The sequence below is a fragment of the Lycium barbarum genome, chromosome 6 (assembly GCF_019175385.1).
Source record: "Lycium barbarum isolate Lr01 chromosome 6, ASM1917538v2, whole genome shotgun sequence".
Classification (NCBI taxonomy): domain Eukaryota; kingdom Viridiplantae; phylum Streptophyta; class Magnoliopsida; order Solanales; family Solanaceae; genus Lycium; species Lycium barbarum.
The window spans coordinates 100,209,338-100,231,773 of NC_083342.1; the positions used below are offsets into that span (position 1 = coordinate 100,209,338).

At 36.1% G+C, this 22,436-nt stretch overlaps 2 protein-coding genes across 2 annotated transcripts; one reads left to right on the top strand and one right to left on the bottom strand.

Annotated features, from left to right (window-relative positions):
* The first annotated feature begins 8,235 nt into the window (after positions 1-8,235).
* LOC132645024 (BI1-like protein) lies at positions 8,236-10,786 on the top strand. Its single transcript, XM_060361757.1, has 4 exons — positions 8,236-8,651; positions 9,871-9,984; positions 10,091-10,248; positions 10,358-10,786. Exons 1-4 carry the CDS (start codon positions 8,396-8,398, stop codon positions 10,562-10,564), a joined length of 735 nt encoding a protein of 244 aa, XP_060217740.1. The 5' UTR covers positions 8,236-8,395; the 3' UTR covers positions 10,565-10,786.
* Positions 10,787-12,142: 1,356 nt separating this feature from the next.
* On the bottom strand, positions 12,143-13,836 carry LOC132645023 (uncharacterized). The gene has a single exon (XM_060361756.1). The coding sequence runs from the start codon at positions 13,644-13,646 to the stop codon at positions 12,369-12,371; it is 1,278 nt and encodes a 425-aa protein (XP_060217739.1). The 5' UTR covers positions 13,647-13,836; the 3' UTR covers positions 12,143-12,368.
* Positions 13,837-22,436: the final 8,600 nt, after the last annotated feature.

Sequence of the window (22,436 nt, forward strand, 5' to 3'; positions counted from 1 at the left end):
TATCCTCATCATTATCCGATTCAGATGGTGGGATTTCATCGACGATAATCTCATCATCAGTGCGATCCTTACTGAAGCTTTCTCCAGTAACAATTTTATATTTCTACTAAGAATAATTAATGAACTGGTGTAATTATAACTCCTCGTAGATTTTATTGGATTAACTTTGATTTAATTAAGTTGCTGAGTTTTTAGAATTGAAATGAGATGTGTTCAAATTTGAATGCATTTGCAATATCTAAATCAATTTATATGTTTGAGGTTGTTTTACTATAAGTGTAGGTGATATTTGCATTACATAATTATGACGTCTTGACTGGCATAAGTAATCTTCATGCTTGAGTTGTGATATTTAGCATTTGAAATTTAAGGACCCGTTTGGCCATCATAATTATTCACTTTTTTCCGGAATTTTTTTCACTTTTTTCAAAATTAGTTGTTGGACCATAAAAATTTCAAATACAACTTTGTATTTGGAATTTGAAAAACAACCAAAATCTTGTTTTTCACTTTTTCTGTTTTGGACCATTACTTTTATTTTTCTATTTTCAATTTTTACCCTAAAAGTTTTTATTTTTATAAAAAGGACCCTCATCTTTCGTCTTCTCAATCAGCTGATCGGGAAATGCATGCTCGACAAGAACAAATTGTTCACAAAATGTGAAAAAAATATATTAAAGAATAGATATTACTAATGTTGTTGATTTTTAGTAATAATGGATTTTTGTAATAATATTTAGAATTGACGAAGTGTAATAGTATATAGTAGCTCGTAGGCGAAAAGAAACACACTGCGTCATTTTAGTTTAATCTGTGTCATTTTAGTTTTATACTGAAGGTTCAACTTCGAAAGGGGAAAGAAACATGTTTTTTTTATTCTGGGTCATTCTTGTTTGAATCTTTTTCTAGTATTGGTAGTGTTTATAGCTACTTGGTTTAGTTCTTGTTAGGTTTTATATGGAGTACAAGTGCAAGTTGGAGTTTATCGGGCAGTGTTTACGCACTGATTATGTTTATTAATTTCTAAGGTGGTTTTGCTAGTTTTTAGAAATTGGAGAATATAAATCATATTTTATATTATTTTTTTAAAAGTACATTTCATCCACCAAATATTATTTGCAAAAACTATAGTCAAACACAACTCCAACTTTAAAAATTCCAAAAAAGTAATTATTTTTTTTTTGTTTGTATGGCCAAACGCCTACTAAGTGTCATGAACACAATAAATGAATCAATAAATAAATAAGTGTACAATTAAAACTTGTCGAATACTGTGACCAGGGGCGGAGCCAATATACGGCTTACGGGTTCGGCCGAACCCAGTAACTTTGGTTCAAATCTTGTATTTGTCTTAAAAAAATTCATTGAATAGGTATAAATTGTTACTTTCGAACCCAGTAACTTAAACGAATTAGCCTCCCGAACCCACAAGCTTCAAATCCTGGCTCCGCCTCTGCTGTGACGGATATACCTAAAATAAGCTTAATGCCTAATGGTATTGTGAGCTATAACAACCAGGGCGGATTTAGTGGGATGTGAGCACCTGAATAGCCTCGGTGAAAAATTACACTCTATAGATAGGGTAAATTTCTGTGTTTGTGTATATATATAAATTTTGAATACCCTAAACAAATTGAAAAGATTAGCTCAAGCGGTCCAGGGTGTTCAAAATTCTCTTTGGCGTCCAAAGTTTGATTCCCAAGGACAACGATATTTTTTATGTTTAGCTTTTATTATTTTTTTCGAACTCCCTGAGTAAAAAATCCTGGATCCGCCACTGATAACAACTGAAAAAATATACCTTTACCATGACTAGTTTTAATATGAAAGTATTGGTTTTCAAAAATGGTAGAAACGTCTTCCATATTATTATTAAAATATAAGAGATTATCGAAATTAATTCTAAAAAGATGAAACTCAGTCCTTGTATGATCTAGAGGTGGTAAAGAGCGTTTTTCGCGTGAAATGATGCTTACATAAAAATGGTAAATATTTATTTATATCGGGTGTTTATACCAATCAATGCAATTTATCATGCTTAAGTGATTTAGTGAAGTGAATATTTACATTAATTAATTATGGTTAAGTAATAGTTGTATATATTCAAATATATATCCTACATTCATTGGTTTGATGTAAATACCCGATGTGAATACGTTTTTACCCATAAAAAATACTGTAATTGTGTACATGTAATCACTACTCAAAGGGAACAAAAATGAAAACTTCTACAATTGTTGACCCCAAGAGAAATATTCAAGAGTTGCAATTCGTGCTTATCCTTGTCCATAATTTTTCTTTTAATAAAAACTGAAAAGGGTCAAATATACCCCCGTACTATTAGAAAAGGGTTAAATATACCCCTCGTTATACTTTGAGTTCAAATATATCCTTTCCGTTATATTTTGGGTCCAAATATACCCCTCTATTTATATTTTGAGTTTAAATGTACCCTCCTCCGTTAAAATTGACAACTCGGTGAATTAGACATCACATGACATGCCACCTTATCACTCTAACCCATTTACCCCTCTCTTCCCCTTCTTCTTCCATCACACCACCATCTCCATAGTCAAGCTAAATAAAACCTGTGTTTCTACTTGTGACTAATTGGACCAGCCAACGTAATTTTTAATGGTATTTTTGGAGGAGATTTCTGCAGTATCAAAAATTTGTCAAATCTCCATTTGAGTTGTGAAATAGTTGGTCTGTACAAAGTCAAAAGTTCACTTCACAAGCTCTAATACTCTCGACTACTGTTGGCGGTATTGCTGTGCTTCTTGTAAAGCATGAAACTATTAAGTATCTTCTCTTTACCTAGATGCGGTGAACTTTTTAAAGGCTGATAATTGGTTTAACTGAATTACTATGATTAATTCCCTTTTATGATGTATTTCAGGATCATTCCTAACTGTAGTCATTCCTAACTGTAGTTCATTATTTGTTCAGGTTGTCCCTTCAATAGCTATTGCTTTTGTAACATATGAGCAAGTGAAAGATCTATTGGGAGTTGAGATCTATTGTGGTGATGCTAATGATGGCAAAGGTTGTGAAGGGAGAGGAGATGGTAGTGATGGAAGAAGAAGGGAAAGAGAGGGGTAAATAGGTTGAGGTGGTGAGGTAGCTTGTCATGTGATGTCCATCTCATTGAGTTATCAGCGTCACGTCAAATCTTATGTCCATCTTGGACAATTTTAACGGAGGAGGGGTGTATTTAAACTCAAAGTATAACAGAGGGATATATTTGGACTCAAAGTATAACAAGAAAGGTATATTTGGACCCAAAGTATAACGAGGGGTATATTTAACCCTTTTTTAATAGTACAGGGGTATATTTGACCCTTTTTCGTAATAAAAATATAGTCTTTTGAAATAGTCTTAATTTGTCATTCAGTATCAAACACATAATAACAACAATAACAACCCGGTGAAATCTCACAACATGGAGTCTGGGAAAGATAGAGCGTACGCAGACCTTACTCCTACCAAGGATCAAACACATAATTAGTTTAGTTAATTTGTATAATACTAGTTCTTCTTAACAAAATTAGGGCAAGCCACCTAAATGTCTAGGCACCTAATATCCAAACTAGTTGTCGATGTAAGTGAAATGAAATCATATACATCCTTAAGTTTAAATTTCAAAAGATGCCCACAAAAAAACAAAAAAAGTTTAGGCGGGTAGTATTGCTCGATATTACTACTATATATAAGGACAATTTAAAGAGTTTTGTAGTCCTTAGTTACATTATAATTATCCGGTTTGTTTGCCAACTAAAAGTGTTTGCTCAATGTTAAGAGTTTTATAGTCCTTAGATACATTGTAACTATTCGGTTTGTTTGCCAACCAAAAGGGGTTACTTCTTCCAAATCCGTCATATGCCATAGTATTTTTCCAATAAATCAAAATATTTTCAAATCCTTTATTTCTTGTTTGCAGGTGAAGTATGTTGACTTTTTTCTATGTCTTATTTTTTATCCTACTTTATTTTTTTTACGTTGGTTGTCACATACAATTTGGTAAATATATTAAACTTTGAGCACTTTTAAAATAGTTGAAAAGTTGTGAATGGTAATGATGTCATCTAATAGAAATAACTATATACAAAAATAGTCTATAATGGTTATAATAATAATTTTGAAGAACTCATTTGATACCGAGAGAGTACTCCGTCGATCATATTTTCCTAGTAATTCTGAAATTATCATTAAATTTCTCTTGATCTAATTTTTAATTAAAAAAATCATTTTAACTATATAAATTTCGGTTTAATGATTTAACACAATTATACAATAGAAAATAAACTTAATAATTGGTCCTTATAAAAAAATAAAAGCGAGAAGGAATTCCCTAGCAAACATGCTTTCTATAAATTATTCTTTTAGTAAATTATCTAATTATGTCATTGAAAACTTAAATAATGAATAATAGATGATTAAAAAGCGATCATGTTAAAAGAGTCATGCCTAAAATACATAACTCAAATTATTCTTTTCCAATTAAAAATCCCAAGCTCAGCACGGGATTTCCGGGACTAGTATGTATTAATAGGAGGGTATAAATATTCGGTGAAATAATCCATATCTAGTTACAACTACATACAACATACCCAGTGAAATCCCACGATGTGGGGTTTGAAGAGGGTAAAGTGTACGCAAACCTTACCTCCATCTCAGAAGATAGAAAGGTTGTTTCCGAAAGATCCTCGGCTCAAGAGAAAACATGACGAGAAAATGTTAGATAAGCACAAACAGTTCAAAGCAATACGGAAATGAAACTAACGAAAGCGACAACAGCCATGCTAAAGCAATCTGAGAAAAAGAAGCAGTAACTATCACAGATACATACGATAATTTTGGTGCAAGAAACGACTAATATTTGCAATAATCGAAGGATAAAAAAATGAAGATCGAAACTGTGACTACTAGTACGACGGGATACGTAGACTACCTGCTAGCCTTTTATTCTAATCTGAGTCCTTCATATCCTTCTATCTAAATGTCCTCGGTAAGCTGGAACTGCGCCATGTCTTGTCTTAGCACCTCTCCCCAATACTTTTACGGCCTACCTCTACCTCTTCTGAAACCGTCCATAGCCAACCTCTCACACCTCCGCACTGGGGCATCTGTGTCTCTCCTTTTCACATGCCCAAACCATCTCAGTCGCGCTTCCCGCATCTTGTCCTCCACCGATGCCACTCCCACCTTGTTTCAGATATCTTCATTCCTAATCCTATCTCACCTGGTGTGCCCACACATCCATCGCAACATTCTCATTTCCGCGACTTTCATCTTTTGGACGTGCGAGTTCTTGACTGCCCAACACTCCACCCCGTACAACAAAGTCGGTCTCACTACCACTTTGTAAAACTTGCCTTTAAGCTTTGGTGGCACCTTCTTGTCGTAAAGCACCCCTGAAGCGAGCCTCCATTTTATCCACCCTGCAAATACGATGTGTGACATCATCGTCAATATCCCCATCACTTTGCACAATAGATCCAAGATACTTAAAACTTCCTTTCTTTTGGATAGCCTGGGTTCCAAGCCTCACTTCCACGCCAGCCTCATGTGTCACGTCACTAAACTTGCACTTCATGTACTTTGTCTTGGTCCTACTCAAATTGAATACTTTAGACTCCAGGTTTGTCTCCAAACCTCCAGCTTAGCATTCACTTCGTTGCAGGTCTCGTCAATCAGGACTATGTCATCCGCGAATAACATGCACTATGGCACCTCACCTTGGATTTGCCGCATCAAACCATCCATCACCAAGGCAAATAAAAATGGGCTAGAGTTGATCCCTGATGCAACCCCATCTCCACTGGGAAGTGTTCCGAGTCTCCTCTCTCTGCCCTTACCCTGGTCTTGGCTCCCTCATACATGTCCTTGATCGCCCTAATGTACGCCACAGGTATACCTCTAACCTCCAAGCATCTCCATAAAACCTCTCTTAGCACCTTGTTGTAAGCCTTTTCTAGGCCGATGAAAACCATGTGTAAGTCTCTCTTCCTCTCGTTATACTGCTCCACCAGTCTCCGCATAAGATGAATGGCTTCTGTAGTCGAGTTCCCCGGCATGAATCTAAACTGGTTCTCTGAAATAGACATGTCTCTCCTCACCCTCATCTTCACCACCCTTTCCCACACTTTCATAGTGTGACTTGACAGCTTGATACCTCTGCAGTTGCTGCAATTTTAAATGTCGCCCTTGTTCTTGTACAAAGGAACCATCGTACTCCACCTCCATTTCTCGGGCATTTTCGTCATCTTAAAAATGAGATTAAACAACCCAGTCAGCCACTCCAAACCTTTCCTGCCTGTACTCTTCCAAAACTCCCCAGGGATCTCGTCAAGCCCGGTCGCTCTTCCTCTATGCATCCTACGAACAACACTCTTAACCTCTTCTACCTTTATACTCCTACAATACCCAAAATCGCGACGTCTCTCAGAGTACTCCAAATCTCCCAACATATGTCTCTGTCACCTTCTTCGTTCAAGAGTTTATGGAAGTATGACTGCCATCTCCGTCTAATGAGAGCATCCTCCACCAATACTTTGCCATCCTCGTCCTTAACGCACTTTACTTGATCCAGATCCCGTGCCTTTCTCTCCCTTACCTTGGCTAGCCTGAACAACTTCTTTTCCCCGCCTTTGTCCTCTATTTCTGCATATAGGCGTTCAAAAGCTGCCGTTTTTGCCGCCGACACTGCCAACTTCGCTTCCTTTCTCGCAATCTTATACCTTTCCCTATTCGTCCGCTTCTCCTCCCCGTCTTTACTATCTACCAACTTCGCATACGCCACCTTCTTTGCTTCTACCTTCCCTTGGACTTATCCATTCCACTACCAGTCCCCTCGGTGCCCACCAGGATGACCTTTCGAGACCCCCAGTACAGCTCTAGCTGCTTCCCTAATGTTGTTGGCCGTCCTATCCCACATACTGTTCGCATCCTCCCTGCTCTCCCAAGCCCCCATAGCCCTCAACTTCTCCTCCATATCCTGGGCACTAGACAAAGTCAAACTCCCCCACCCGATCCTCGAGCGGTCATTCACGACCCTCTTTTTCTTCTTATTCTTAATCTCCAAATCCATCACTAAGAGCTTATGATGGGTCGTAAGGTTCTCACTCGGAATGACCTTGCAGTCTTTACAAAGACCTTTATCATCTTTTCTAAGGAGCAAAAAGTCTATCTGCGTCGCAGTCGTCGAACTACGGAAGGTTACCAGGTACTGCTCCCTTTTCGGAAAACTCAATTTGGCTACCACCAATCCAAAAGCTTTTGCAAAATCCAGGAGTGAAACCCCTCCTTTGTTCCTGTCCCCGAAGCCAAAACCTCCATGCTCATCGTTATAGTCACAACTATATTATAAAAATATAGTCACAACTATATTATAAAAATAAGTTAGTAAATTTCCGGTGCTAACACATTTTGGCGAAATTATATCTTATAATTCACTATAAATATTATTTTAGTTATATAATTTTTTATAAGAAGTCGCTAGAAAATATATAGGAAATAAAAAAACATAAATGTTTTTTTTTTCAAATAGTAAGCGGGTATAGAAGATCACTTTTTCTGAATTTTGCTTGATTGTACTTCCTCTATCCCAAAATATTTGTCACATTTCACTAATCGAGAGTCGAACTACATCAATTTTGACCAACATTTTGAGATACATTTTTTCACTATATTGATATGAGAAAAATTCAACTTACAATGCTTATCGTAGCTATTCATGGAACAATTTCAATAATATACAATCTAACATAAAAAGTTCCGCTGGGGCCTCTCTTGGGAGAGTCCCTTCTCTCCTCCACCCGGCTTTCCGCGGTACCAAGCTCACTTCATTAAGTCTTTCTAAATATTACATCCACGTAGTCATATTTTAATTTACATCTGCATAGCCAATTTGTTTTTGCAAAAATATTTATACACACGATATACAATATTGTACAACATTATACACTTATTGTAAACAATGTTTAAACCTTTGTATAAAACTGTATGATTATATATAAAAGGGCTATTTCGAGTAATATTCGTAATATGAGCCATTTCAGGTAAATATTTTCTCTAAATAGATATAGAGTGTTATTTTCTCATTTAAATATCTAAATTTTAATTTTAAAATATTAAATTAATCTAATCTAATTTAACTCTAAAGATTAATAAAAAGGTGAAACGACAACTATTTTGGTACGGAGGAAATAAATAGACGGAAAAAGAATCGGGAGTATTTTATAGTGAAAGAGAGATCGAACTTGGAGTAACATCACAGAAACTTCAACATATTAGTATATATTTGTGAATCGGAATAACAATATCTAAAATTGACGAATAATAATATACTCTCCTTTCTCTATTCCACCACAACGACCTTTCGTCTAAATCGAAGATGTACGGATTTAGGAGTTTGAACACGGAAGATGGTGGAATTAAAGGAGATATAGAAGAAGGAACCTTATATCCAGGTCTCGGATATGGTGAGAATCAGTTGCGTTGGGGTTTCATTCGTAAAGTCTACGGTATTCTCGCTGCTCAGATCCTCTTGACCACCCTTGTCTCTGCCGCCACTGTGCTCTACGCGCCCATCAACGATCTCCTACGTGGCACTCCTGGCCTTCTCTTCCTCATTATCCTTCCTTTTCTCTGTAAGTAGTAACCCTAGATCTCTTCATTTTTATTAATGCTTTAGGTTTTTATTCATGTGCTCTGTGCTTGTCGGTCGTCGATCTGTTTTCTGAATCGTTGACTTGATGATTGTTTATTAGTGCTTTGAATTGAGCGTATTTTATGATCTATTAGGTTAAAAATCTTTTATTTGTGTTATGACTAGAGCGACATCTGAGATCTATATATATATTTTTTTTCATGTATGTGTTTTAATTAATGCAAATTGTGCAATCTATTGCTCCCTCCATCCCTTGTTAGTTGTCATGTTTTCACCTGACGAGAGTCAATTTGACTCATTTTCGTAGCTAAATTGGATCAGATCCACACAATATTTTAAAATTATAGTTAGATATTAAAAAAACTAAATGAAAAGTACTACAAGTTGCAATTTTTCTCACGTCAATATAATGCAAAAAATACATTTTAAAATGTTTTGACTCTCGATAAATGCAACATGACAAGTAATATGGGACAGAGGGTTCCTTCTTAGATAATAGATATGTTATAGATCTATTAAATTGTTCCAATTCTGAATTCTTGACCCTTTAGTATACTCGTGATGTTTATGGGCTTGTCCTGTCAAATGCAACTGGCGGTTGTTTGTGTACTTTGTAATATGGTTGTAAATTCATCTTATTTCTTTATGCTTTGATCGGAAAAAGAGCTACGATCTTTCAGGTTTGTGTTCTCTTATGCATGTAACTGTTGGTATCTGTATTCTGAATTGTTGGACTCTTAGATTACTCTTCACACTTATGGTGTTCAGTCAACGATGCAACCTCAAATTTTGAGACTTCTTTGTGTTCCGTTTATGATTGCGGCCAATGAAAATTTTAGCTTTGCTAGTAAATCTGCCACTGCGTTGATCAGCTTTAATGTTTCTGTTTGCACAGATAGTGCATCAGTATTTTTCTCCTTTCAGAATTGTATAATATGATATGCAGTTACAGAACAGAGTTTTCTAATTAGCTGAGAAAATGGAGGAAACTTGAGGTTACGGGCTTGTGGTCATAGGTTTGGTGTTTAATAGTGTATACAGGTCTGTTTGGTTTTTCTGCAGTACAAACTTGTAGTTAATGCATGGTCTGATGCTTCTGGATTTGCTCATATTGAATTGTCCAAAAGTTTATCGACCTGTCAGCATTTTCCTTTTCCCTTTGTAGAAAGCTAGACCAGTAATGATGTGTTTCTGTGCAGTGCTGTGGCCCTTGCACATATATCAGCAGAGGCATCCATTGAATTTTGTTTTCCTTGGCCTCTTCACTGCTTCTTTGAGTCTCACAGTGGGTGTGACCTGTGCTAATACTGAAGGTGAGTAGTTTCTCTACTTTATGAAGCTTTCTATTGGCGTTTGTTGGTTATCTTTATGTTGACATTTTGGATGATTTACTCATATTCGTGCGCTTTGAAATTACAGGAAGAATTGTGCTTGAAGCCTTGGTCTTGACATCCGCTGTAGTTACAGCTCTGACTGGATACACATTCTGGGCTTCTAAGAAGGGCAAAGACTTCAGCTTCCTGGGTCCAATACTGTTTACTAGCCTCTTTGTACTTATCCTGACTGGATTTATGCAGGTTCGTGTTGCCTTTCCTTCTGCTCATCCCCTGTAACCCAATTCGAGAAACTAGAACTTTTGTATGACCTATTTTGTAGTTGACTTGTGAGACTTTTGTCCATTTGCAGATGTTCTTCCCTCTCGGATCTACAACTAGTGCTGTTTACAGTGCAATCAGTGCTATAATTTTCTGTGGATACATTATTTACGACACAGACAACCTGATTAAGAGGTTCACATATGATGAATACATCTGGGCATCTGTCACTCTGTACCTGGATGTTCTGAACCTGTTCTTGACCATTCTGCGTATTCTGAGGCAGGGAGACAACTAAGTGTGTGGGCAATGTCACCTGAAATGCGTGTGATCAAAACATTTTTAAAAATTTTGCTTTGTTTGTCCATTAATATGGCTGAAACATGGTTCTATAGATAAGTTGTCTTACTGTTTCTACTGGTATATTACTTGTAAGTAGCACTTAAGTTCCAGTGTTTGATGTTGTCAAGGCCAATTATCAGGAAATTCCAAAATAAAGTGTCATTGATGTTTACTGTAATCGACTATGAGAAATGGGACGCATTCTCTGGCCTGACAGAGATCTCAAACATGGCAAATAGCTTTAACTTTGAATGCGTTTTGTGTGTATTCCCTTGTGATAGAAAAGTTCACGTAATGGTGTAATTAAAACATGGAGGTGCTGGTTGCCGAAATTTTCAGCTTGTAAGATGTAGACTTTGTAGGTTATAGTTTGTCTTTTGAAAAAAAAAATTCCTCGCACTCTAGCCCTTTTAAACGTTCAGTAGCAGTAGTTAGGCAATAGCCTCTCTTACACCATGAATGAAGCTCTTCTGCTGATGCTCTGGTTATTAGTACTTCAACGTTTAGGGGGTTAAGGTATTATCTTAACTCTGGAAAAAAAGTGATACAAAACAGGACAAGTAAATTGGACGCTGCTATCTCAGCGGTGGACGGCATGTTGACTGTTCATAATTTTCCCTCGTTGTCTAACATCATATCTGGCTAGAATGCAGAACTTTCTGGCAACCCACCCTAGAAGGGGAGTATGATAAATCATCAGATAAATCATCACTTGAAATTTAATGCAACTGTAACTGCGTCTAGATCACTATGGTTTACTGATACAGTTTAGCAATGTTGTTTAGCTCACAGGGAGCTTTAGTTCAATACACTAGTCTAAGACTAGTTGCCTATACAACATCTTGACTTTCTTGTAGCGTTTCACATTGGTTATCCCCTTATTCTTGTCTCCAAGTTCTTTGAAGGCAGAAGCAAACCACCTATGATTTTCGGCTAAGAGCATCAACATTCGCCTTATGAGAAAGAGACTGCTTCTCAAATGAAGGATGATATAGACCTCCTCATGTTCCTCGCGTGACCAGTAAGGAACTAAGCTACACTAAGCAAGGCATCCCTCAAACCATGGAGCTGAGCTTATCCAACAGTTTTCCAACTTCCAAACTTAAATGGAGAGGGATCATCATTTCGCATAAAAGTAAATCCAAGGAGAAGTCAGATAGCACAACTCGAGACAAAGCTGAAATATGAAGGGACTCGGTAACCAGGTAAGCAACTAAATATCACACAAACAATTCAAATTAATTGGCCTCTTAACTACCACAATTTTGGGAATTGCCCTAGGGCTGTAAAACACATAGATGCCTATATAAAGCAAATCCAGGAGTAAAGGTACTGATCCAAAATAAGATGACATAATTGCAGGAGAATATAGTTGTTTTGAGCACCAAGCATATCAAATTCCGAACATGTTAACTGTGAATTTCCCTAAGCTGCACCAAATATAGGTAGAATTTGAGATTCAACAGCGCCAAAACACGTGGAAGTTCACATCTGAAACCACATCCAGCAGATGCTATCTCAAGAAGATGACCGAGAAAATAAAATAGGAAAAATGTATTGACGTGTAAGATGCAGATCCCGATCACAATACAAATAGTAGTAGTCGGATACAGTTTCTTAAATTCAAGAAATTAAAAATGATATATACATTATTCTTATGAAGCGCCATCAAATAAATCCAGAATAACCGCTGCTATATTCTATACTTAATACTTGGAAACTAAACCATAATAGTAGCTTTGATAGCACAATGGGAATTATCATGATTTGGAAGCTTCAGCGTCATCATCATCCTCAATATCCCACGACAACTCTTCCTCGTCCTCTGCAGCACTCAAACGCTTCCTCAAATCAGTTTTGCTTGGGCTCGTTCTCTCAGACACCTTGATCTCATCACCACTTGCAATATCTTCAATCTCATCCCACCCAAGATCATCTCCCTCGTGCGAAGACAATTGACTAGAAATAACTGAAAAATCACTGTTATCATTCTTACCTTCTGAACTCCCCCTATCACCCCTCGATTCAGAATCATCTACTCTCACTTTCTCATCCCCACCATCACTTGTTGTCTCCAAAGCCATTTCTTTCTCATCTTCTCCACTTACCGATCTCCTCGCCCTTTCCTCAACCTCTAACCTATTCATTTTCTTCCCAAACTCTCCTTTCGCTCCACTACCCTCCCCAGACCCGACTTGTGGGATCACACTGGGTACGTTGTTGTTGTTGTACTCTTCTTTCGCTACATTATCACGGGTGCTCCCTTCCATATCCTCGTAATCCTCATCATCAACATCCCAACTCAATTCCTCTTCCTCCTCGCCCTCAATCGCCCTCTTCACAAGCCTCGCCCTTGCTTCTTCCGCTTTCCTTATCCTATAAACCTTATAAAAATACCGAGACCAGAAACTCTCCTCATCAACCCTACTCGGAACAACCTCACTATAAATCTCATCAATCACACCATTCCCCTTAATCAAATCCTCAATCTCCCCACTCATCTCCTCTAACACAAACCCCAATTTCCACTCATTATAATCACTCAAATCCTCCGGCTCCTCACAATACGTTTTCACATCACACTGTGTCGCTCGAATTGTGGCATCAATTCTACTGTAAGGTTTGGCATTTTGATCTAAACTAGTAGATAATTCATCAGTATCAGAATCATTATTAACAAGGATCATAGAGTCCTTACCACGAGCAATAATATCCGACACAGTAGAGCCGATATTGTCAATGGCTTGGCCAACAGATTCGAGTGATTCCTGTGCAACGGCGGCTCCTGATTCAAGCCGAGCAGGCAAGTCCTTAACGGCTCGGCTAGCTACTTCACGGATTGTAGCCGTTTCTAATTTCAAACCGGTGCTAAATTCCTGGAGATCACGGCGATAGTTTTGCACTACAGATTCGGATTTCGTGGCTATGGTTTTGAACAAGCTTGTCCATGCGTTCGTAGGGTTTGGAGAAGTAGGGGTGTTTTCGGTATCGGAAAGTTCTGGATCGTTGTCGGTGAATACGGATTTGAAGAAATCCATATATGAGAAACAAAGAAGTGTGATTTGGTTTTATATTGCTGTGGCGGAGGCGCGTGTTATGCAGACGCTACACAATCGCCGGAAAATTCTCAACGGCGGTGGAGACGTGACAGGAGATATGAAGGGATTTGTTTGAGTAGGCGGAAGGTACGACATGTTTGTACGATTAAATCCTTTTAAAAATATAATAAGGAAATGGTCGATTTCTGAAATTAAAAAAAATTTAAAAAATAAAAAGAAGAAGAAAATGCTCCACCGACTTTAAAATTTTGTTCTTTTTTGTGTTGCAGACTTGATAAAGAATTAATTTTAAAAAATTCGAAGTAGGCGTTTCGAGAAACTAAATATTTTTCACTATTTATTGCCCGTTTGGAAAGCCACCCAAGTAATTGAAGTTGGGTGCAATTATACAGTTTGATCTGTTTATTTGATCAAATAATTACATAACTAGGTGAGAATTTGGTGTAATTGAGAGTGTGTAATTACACTCTTCAATCTTCAAGGAAGATTGAGAATTGAGTGTAATTAATTACAGCGTTACTTTCTAGTTTGTTTCTTTTTGTTTAGTTTAATTTCTTTTTATTTTTAATTTATTTTTTATTTCTATTATTTTAATTTCTTTTTTATTTTTACTTTTAAATTATTTTTATTTTTAAAATGTATTTATCTTTTTATATTATTTATTTTTTATTTCCTTTCTTCTCATTCCCAACCTTTACTTCTTGTGATCCCATGTAGTTGCTCGTATTTTTTTAATTTTTTAATTTTATTCATTTAGCATAACCGTATTATTATTCAAATTTTTGAAACTATACCTCTTAATATTGGAAAGAACGAGTCATTAACAGACTTGACATATAACGAGTAATGTTATTAAAGTAGAATTTCGTTGTGAATGAGATTTTAGACTTATATTTTTCTTTTCTTTTGAATTATTTACTTAAGTTACGTTGGAACTTACTTATATAATGTTAGAATTTGGCATAAGAGTATTATGTTAAACTTTTTCTCTTGGATATTGAATTTAGGTTATATTTTCAATTTTAAGTTATTTGCTTTCACATTGCGTGTTGTTATTTTCACTTAGATTTGATGAAATTTTTGTGTCAAACATTTGAATAATGTTATGGCATTATATTTATAAATATTATTTTTTTGTCTAACATCCAATCCATGACGTTCTCACAAAAAAGTCTTCTTTTAGGTTTTATAATTAATTAAAATTAAATATTATTAATTTGAAATATATATATATATATATGTATATGTATATATCAATTATTTTTTACAATATTAGTTACAAATTTATGATTATTAATTAATATATTTTCAATAAACAATGTTATTAAATAACTAATTTAATATCATTTATAAAGGCATATTTTTTAAATATTAATTTTAAATTTTTTATAATGAAATTTTATTTTAAATTAAACTAACTGTGTAATTACACTTGTACAACCAAACAATACGCTTGTAATTACACTGTAATTACGTTATGACAAACAAACAAGTCGTTGTAATTACATTACTGTGTAATTACTAGCCTGTGTAATTATACTACTGTGTAATTAATAGGTTGTGTAATTACTACCCTAGTAATTACACCAATTCCAATTACCAGGTGACTTTCCAAACAGGCCCTTAAAGTTTTGAAGTTGAAATTGCAAATGGAGTTATGTTTGGTTACAGTTTTTGCCGAAAAATAGTTATTTTTATTTGAATGTACTAAAAGTAAAAAAGATAAACAACATTATGACCAATTACTGAGTTTCAAATAGTAAAAAGATTTTTCGGAAAAAAATGAATAATTCTCGTGGCCAAACAGGTCCGAAGTTGGAAGACATTTAGAGTTAATTGTTTCTTCTTCTTTTTTTTTTTTTTTTTTTTTTTAAATTATTGTTTACATGCCTAATAACTGGATAGTGATGAGTGACTGGTGACCATGAACATGAAGCCACTCGTTTGCGAACCCATGCACAATGGTTCAGCTATGACTAAACACATTAGGTTACTATTTCTAAATTTTGAGAGAAATATAATGATCAAAGTTCACAAACAATAACTTTTCCAATTACTTTTTGATTGAAAGTAAGTCACTGTTTTAAAATGTTATCAAAATTTAATCACATGTTACTTGAAATAATATTTACACAAGAATATTCCTACCTTAAAACAATAGCAATGACCAGCTTTTTTTTATGGGCAATTGATTACTAATCATCCTAGTAAGGTTAAGCTTCTAAAATATGCTTATTTTGAAAAGTATTTTTTTCATAAGTGCTATTCAAAAAAGTATTTTTGGTGAGAAGCAGTTTGTGTTTGGCCAATTAATTAAAAAAACACTTTTGAGCGACAATTAATGTTTGTCTAAGCTTTTAAAAATTGCTTCTGAGAAAAGCTACTTTTTAGCTTCTGCTACTCTTCAAAAATCAAAAGCATACATGTTCTCCTAAAATCTTGGCAAACACCTCTTTTTTTAAAATAAACACTTATTAAAAAAATAAGCACTTTTTGAGAAAAAAATAAGCTTGGCCAAATAGACGAGCCATATGAGTTTAACTACTTGCTATTAAGAAAAGTGCTTATAATCTGTTTGGCCAAGCTTATTTTTCGAGTGAAAATTCTCATATGAGTTTGGTTCACTCAGATTGTGTCGAATACCGATCACGTGGATTTAGATCGTGTTGGCCTCCTCCTCCTTACACTATACAAGTTTTTCTCCCCACTTTCTTGTTTAATTTTCAATAAAGCCAATTTGTAAAGCATAATTGGTGATAAATTAAGAATAAGTTCTTAAAATCTTTTATAAGTAATTGTTGATAATTATCTATTAGTTTTATAACAATTAAGGGAATTTTCATAAAATTATCAGTTATTGCACAATACGATATAATTAAATCGAACAAGAAAAAACTGTTATTAAACCACTACAAATAATATAGTCTACCTAGATATGGCTATCTACAAAATCAGGCAACACAAAAAGATACATTTTATTAAAGAAATATGAAAGAACAATCAGAACAAAGTGTACGTAACGTGGATATGGTTGTGTCTATAATAGTAAAAAGTTCACCTGATATCCTATGATCGCTCCCATTTAACATGTATTTATTTTTTCCAAAAAAGTTTAATTAACACCCAAATTATAGGTAACTTAAGACAAAGGTGTTTTGGCTTTGCTTTTCTTTCTCCTCCTCACTCTCATTCTTCTTAGTTGTTGTATAATAATGTTTCGAACTTATAATAATTAAAGTATAACGATTTGAAGTAGTCTTGAATTTTCAATATAAAAAGTAAATTTAAATCAAACGGATGTGCTGGAAAAGTTTGAACACAAGGGCAAATCATCATTCTTGCAGAATGAATTTGTTAGATTTATTATTAAACTGATAATTAGGTTTTGTTCTTTATGAGATATGAAATTGATATCTCATATTTGAGCTCAATTGAAGTAGATCTGGGAGTTCAACCATGTGTTGGATAGTTGAAATTCGAAGAAACAAGTTGTTGGTTCTGGACAAAAATTTGTTACCTGAACTTCATGCCAAAAAGTCTAAAGTGCAACATTATATGTCTGACGTTTGGTCTTGTCAAGCCACAACACAACTTCATTTAAGTTGGCCTTGACAAGCCATTATATGTCTAAAGCTAGGCTTTGCAAGCCACAACTTCTGTCAAAATTGTTCAAAGTTTAGCTTTGCCAAAATCACAACTTTAAAGGGCAGCCCGGTGCACTAAACTTCTGCTATGCGCGGGGTCCGGGAAAGGGCCGGACCACAAGGTTCCGGCCCTTTAGTTTTAAAAAAAAATTGACAAAGTTTAAAAAAAAGGGACAAAATGGTCAAGACCACAGCTTTAGTTTTAAAAAACGGAAAAGGGTCAAAATTACCCCTGAACTTTGGGAAATAATTCATTCATACCCTTCGTTATACTTTAGGGTCAATTATACCCTTACCGTTATACTATGGGGTCAATTATACCCTTATGTCTAACAGTTGCCACGTGGCATCATCCCAGCCCTCCAAAATTATTTTCCCCTCAAATAATTTTTTGCCCACTAAAATAACTCAACCCGACCCGATTTTTTTTTTCTTTCCAGCCAAGGGGTATTGGGTTGGCTTCATATCAGTTTGGCTGGAAAAAAAAATTCGGGTCGAGTTGGGTTTTTTTAGTGGGTAAACAATTATTTGAGGGGGAAATAATTTTGAAGGGCTGGGATGATGCCACGTCGCAGCTGTTACACCTCGAAAATTTCATGTCGTCGCATAGTGAATGAACCAACGCGAGCTTAAGGACAATAGGAAGATCTTAAGATTTTAAAATGGATGATTAGTGGTTTTGGAATGCATACGTTAAGATCTTGAAGTTATATGAAAAGATGAAATAAGAATCGATAAGGACAAGTGGAGTATAAGTAAGGTTTAGGAAAGATCCCGTAACTTTTTGTGTTAAGGATTGTGTGGTAAGGTTTCAAAAAGGACAAATGAGGAGATATATGAGTAGTACATGGAAAGTTGAGCAAGTCCTAAGAAGGACCCATAAGCCAAATATGAGCATAAGCCATCCAAAAAGGGCAATTTAAGGAAACATTTCCGGATGATCTGACTTGGAGGGGCAAAAACGTCATTATAAGTTTGGAATTTGGAAAAACACCAAGAAATGAAAGTTGTAGATAATTGAAATATATTTCCAACCATAGGTCGTGGGCCCTCACACGATATCGGGATCAAGAGTTATGACATTTTTACTGAACAGAACTCTACAGACAACTTCGGAGCTGTGAGTTCCACGACCAAGTTTCACGGTCCGTGAAACTTTATACGGACCGTATCTTGGTCCGTGGAATACCCAGCAGAAAATATGATTTCCTGATGGTAAACCACGACCACAATCCACGGACCATATAATATTCCACGGACCGTGGAAGTGTCCGTGGAAATCCCGAGCAGCTGAACATGTTTTGATTATATAATCATGTTCCCACTTCATTTTTTTCATTTCCCACACACTCTTCATCTCTCAAGACCTCTAGAAGGTTCCATAAACATCATATACAAGAAATCAAGGGAAATCCATGATCAAATACATCAACCAACAAGAATCAAAGTAAGAAAACCCATTAAAGTCATCTAAACCAAGAAATTTCAAAGGAGGTGAGTTAGGGTTTTTGGTGCAAGAAGAGTATTGCTACTCAAGGATTATTCCTACAACATCTAAGGTAAGTTTTATGATGTTTTCATGATATTTAAGGTATTGAGGAATTGGAACACTTGAATTGTTGAAGAACATAGAAAATGGGTCAAAAATGTGGGAATAGTGCTATTGTTGAATAGTAGTTTGAAATGAATCATGAATATGAATATGTTATGATTGTAAGTAGATTATGAATGACATTTAGAACATGGAAATGAGTATCATACAGGAAAGAACGTAATAGTGAATTATGACCATGATTATGGGGAAATTGAAGTGAAATTGTGAAATGTGAATAACGTAAATGGATGATGAATGTTGTCTATTATGTCGTGAACGTTGTTATGAATGTTTGGGAGTTGATATAGAATATGGGAAAAGTTGTATAAACAAAGGAAATGCTTCCCAAATTCTCCTAGAAATAGTAGGCACATTTAAGTAACCGATTGGCTAACGTTCATGCGACTTCTCTTGAAGGTAGAAACGTGGGCATCAAAGGAAAACAAGCAAGTCACACATTAGTAAACGACAAAGGTAATGTGAGGCTCAACCCTTCTTTCTAAGGCATGATCTTATGGTATGGATTTCCTTCTTCTTTATCAATTTCCTATCTCCTAGAAGACTATAAGTCCTTGTTTATGAATAGCCATATGAAATGAGAGATATCCTATGAGTGTGTTAATGAATGATAAGCTTGAGGCTAAGAGGTGCCGTAGTCTACGATATGATGTTCCTATGGAGCTAGTATACACTCACCTTATATGCTAATTCCTTCAAGGTGAGACATAGCGCTCATGATTGTTCCATAATGGACTCGGGGGTCACGACCTTATGTCACCCCGATAAAGTACAATTGTCCCTAAGTCCTATACACGCGATATGATGAATCATGATGAGTAATCGTGGTAGTGTCATGATATGCTCACGAGACGATTAGTAACGACGAGTCTACGAGTGATATGATAGATAGACATATGGAAGGGGTAATAATGATAAGAACGCGATATATGTAATGAGATCCACGCCATGGAACTGATGTTATTCCTAACAGATCGTCCTTAAGTTAAATATGTGATTTGGGGAAAGTCATGATATGTGTTTAAGGTGAATGTGATGATAAGAAGTATATGAATGTGATGATAAGAGATATATCGAGCCTTGTCATGGCCGGGTATGGAGGATATGTAAGTGATACTATCGAGCCACTACGTGGCCAAGTACGGACAGTGACTAGATGAGTATAAACATATACGATACTATAAGACGTATAGGCATATGCTATGAGGAACGTAAGATGATGCTGGTGCCCTTTAGGTATTTTTATGTATGTTTGTATGTGTGTATGTATGTATGTATGCATTGCATCCCACTGATCAGTTGGGCACACGATCGAGCCCGGAGGGGCCGAGTACGCAGATAATCGAGCCTACATGGCCAAGTACGCCTATGATCGAGCCTATATGGCCGAGTACGCATGTGATCGAGCCTACATGGCCGAGTACGCATATGATCGAGCCCGGGAGGGCCGAGTACGCACCCTATCGAGCCTATATGGCCGAGTACGCATGGTATCGAGCCTAGATGGCCGAGTACGTGATTGTGCTACATCATGATTGTGTTGCATCATGACTGTGTTTGATATGCATAAGCAGATACCGTATTACGATAATGATTTATGTGACATATTGACGTATATGCTATGACGATGCGAGTACGACGAGTGTATATATGAGACATGCAATAGGTATGACGATAAGCGTAGGACAGGGGTGTATGTATGATCTATGGTGCGTATATGAAATACATTTACCCTTAAGGGTCGCGCAGGTTTGCTCTCACCTTATGACTTATGATTTTTTATCACGTTTATTTCACTCCTGCCTTACATACTCAGTACAACATTCGTACTGACGTCCGATTCCTTTGGACGCTGTGCTCATGCCCGCAGGTAGGCAGGGAGACGGCGCAGACCGCTAGGAGCTTTCAGCAGATTTGCAGGAGCACTCCACTATTTCGGAGGTGCCGGTCGGTTTATGCTTTTGTGTATATATATATATGTCCATTTCTCCAGTAGAGGCTCGTAGATACGTAGTGTGGGTCAGATGGTCTCACTATATTATCTTGGCATATGTGTACATATTATGTTGTCGATCTAACGAGGCATATGTATATAATATAAATTGTGTTTTCTTTTCAAATGGAAAATGACGGTGTTATGATTATGATATAATAAAAGATAAAGAAATGTAAAATGGTTATGACGAGTGAGGAAAAGAGCGGTGCTCGTGGTCAGCCTCGGGTACCCGTCGCGGCCCCTAGTTGGGTCGTGACAGCAGCTGTTAGACATAAGGGTATAATTGACCCCATAGTATAACGGTAAGGGTATAATTGGCCCTAAAGTATAACGAAGGGTATGGATGAACTATTTTCCAAAGTTCAGGGGTAATTTTGGCCCTTTTCCGTTTAAAAAAAATGGACAAAGTTAGCCTATGCAAGCCAAATAAAAATGTCAAATGTTTGACCTTGACAAAGTCACACTTCAGACAAAAAGTATCTAAAGTTTGTTATCTTTGCAAAAAAAAAAAAAAAATCGAATACAGCATAAATGGCGACCTCAAATCATATATTTTTGCACTTCGCCCTCTATGATATGCAAGCACAAGTACTACGCATCAATACCAAGCTAGCTACAACATATAAATTCCCATTATCAATGCTGATGTTCTTGGGGTGGAAGTTTTCAGGCAAACAATAGCAGGGAATATTCTTGTTGGCAGCTATTGTGCTTTCTCAAACAATGGAGGCTTGGTACATCCTCACACATCCATTGAAGACTTGAATGAGCTTTCAACTCTTCTTCAGGTTCCTCTGGTTGCAGGAACCGTGAACCGCGGTAGTGAAGTAACTGCTGCTGGATTGACTGGATAGCATTTACCGGCTCAGACACTACCGCAACTTAGTTGTCTGTCATTGAAAGCGTTTTCAAGCTAAGGGAGGCTCAACCAACTGCTATTGTTGATGAGATGAGGAAATCATTGATCGACAGTTACGTTTGAGTTGTAATTTAAATTGCTTGTACTACCAAATTCTGTGAAAGTTTGAGCTGCTGCTTTAATTTTGTGTTTCCTGTGTTAAAAGGTCTCACTTGATAATGCACAGATTTATGGTTAATCTTAATTGAGTTTTCTGTTTTTTCAAGTGTATCATGTAGTACGTTATCCAATCAGGGATTGTTTCGAGTATCAGAAAATTTGATCTCCATATAAAAATTAAAAAAAATACCTCTCTATTTAGACTCGTGTCGATCCAATGAATTTTAAGCTTCTCTTGTATCTTTTACTGGCATATTAATAAAGATTAAACGAACTCTAGCAAATAGTGAAGGAGAGATCCCATCAATCATCTTTAAGAAGATTTTAGATATGCATCAGTTGCAAATGGATAAATAGGTAAAAAGGAACAAATAATGTGACAAATTACCTTAATCATTTGTCCCCCTTTCTTCCCTTTTATTTATGAGACCTTTCTCATTTCAACCCCTTTATCAACTCTACTGCCAGGAAGGGAAATAAGGCAAAGTGAAAATACCAC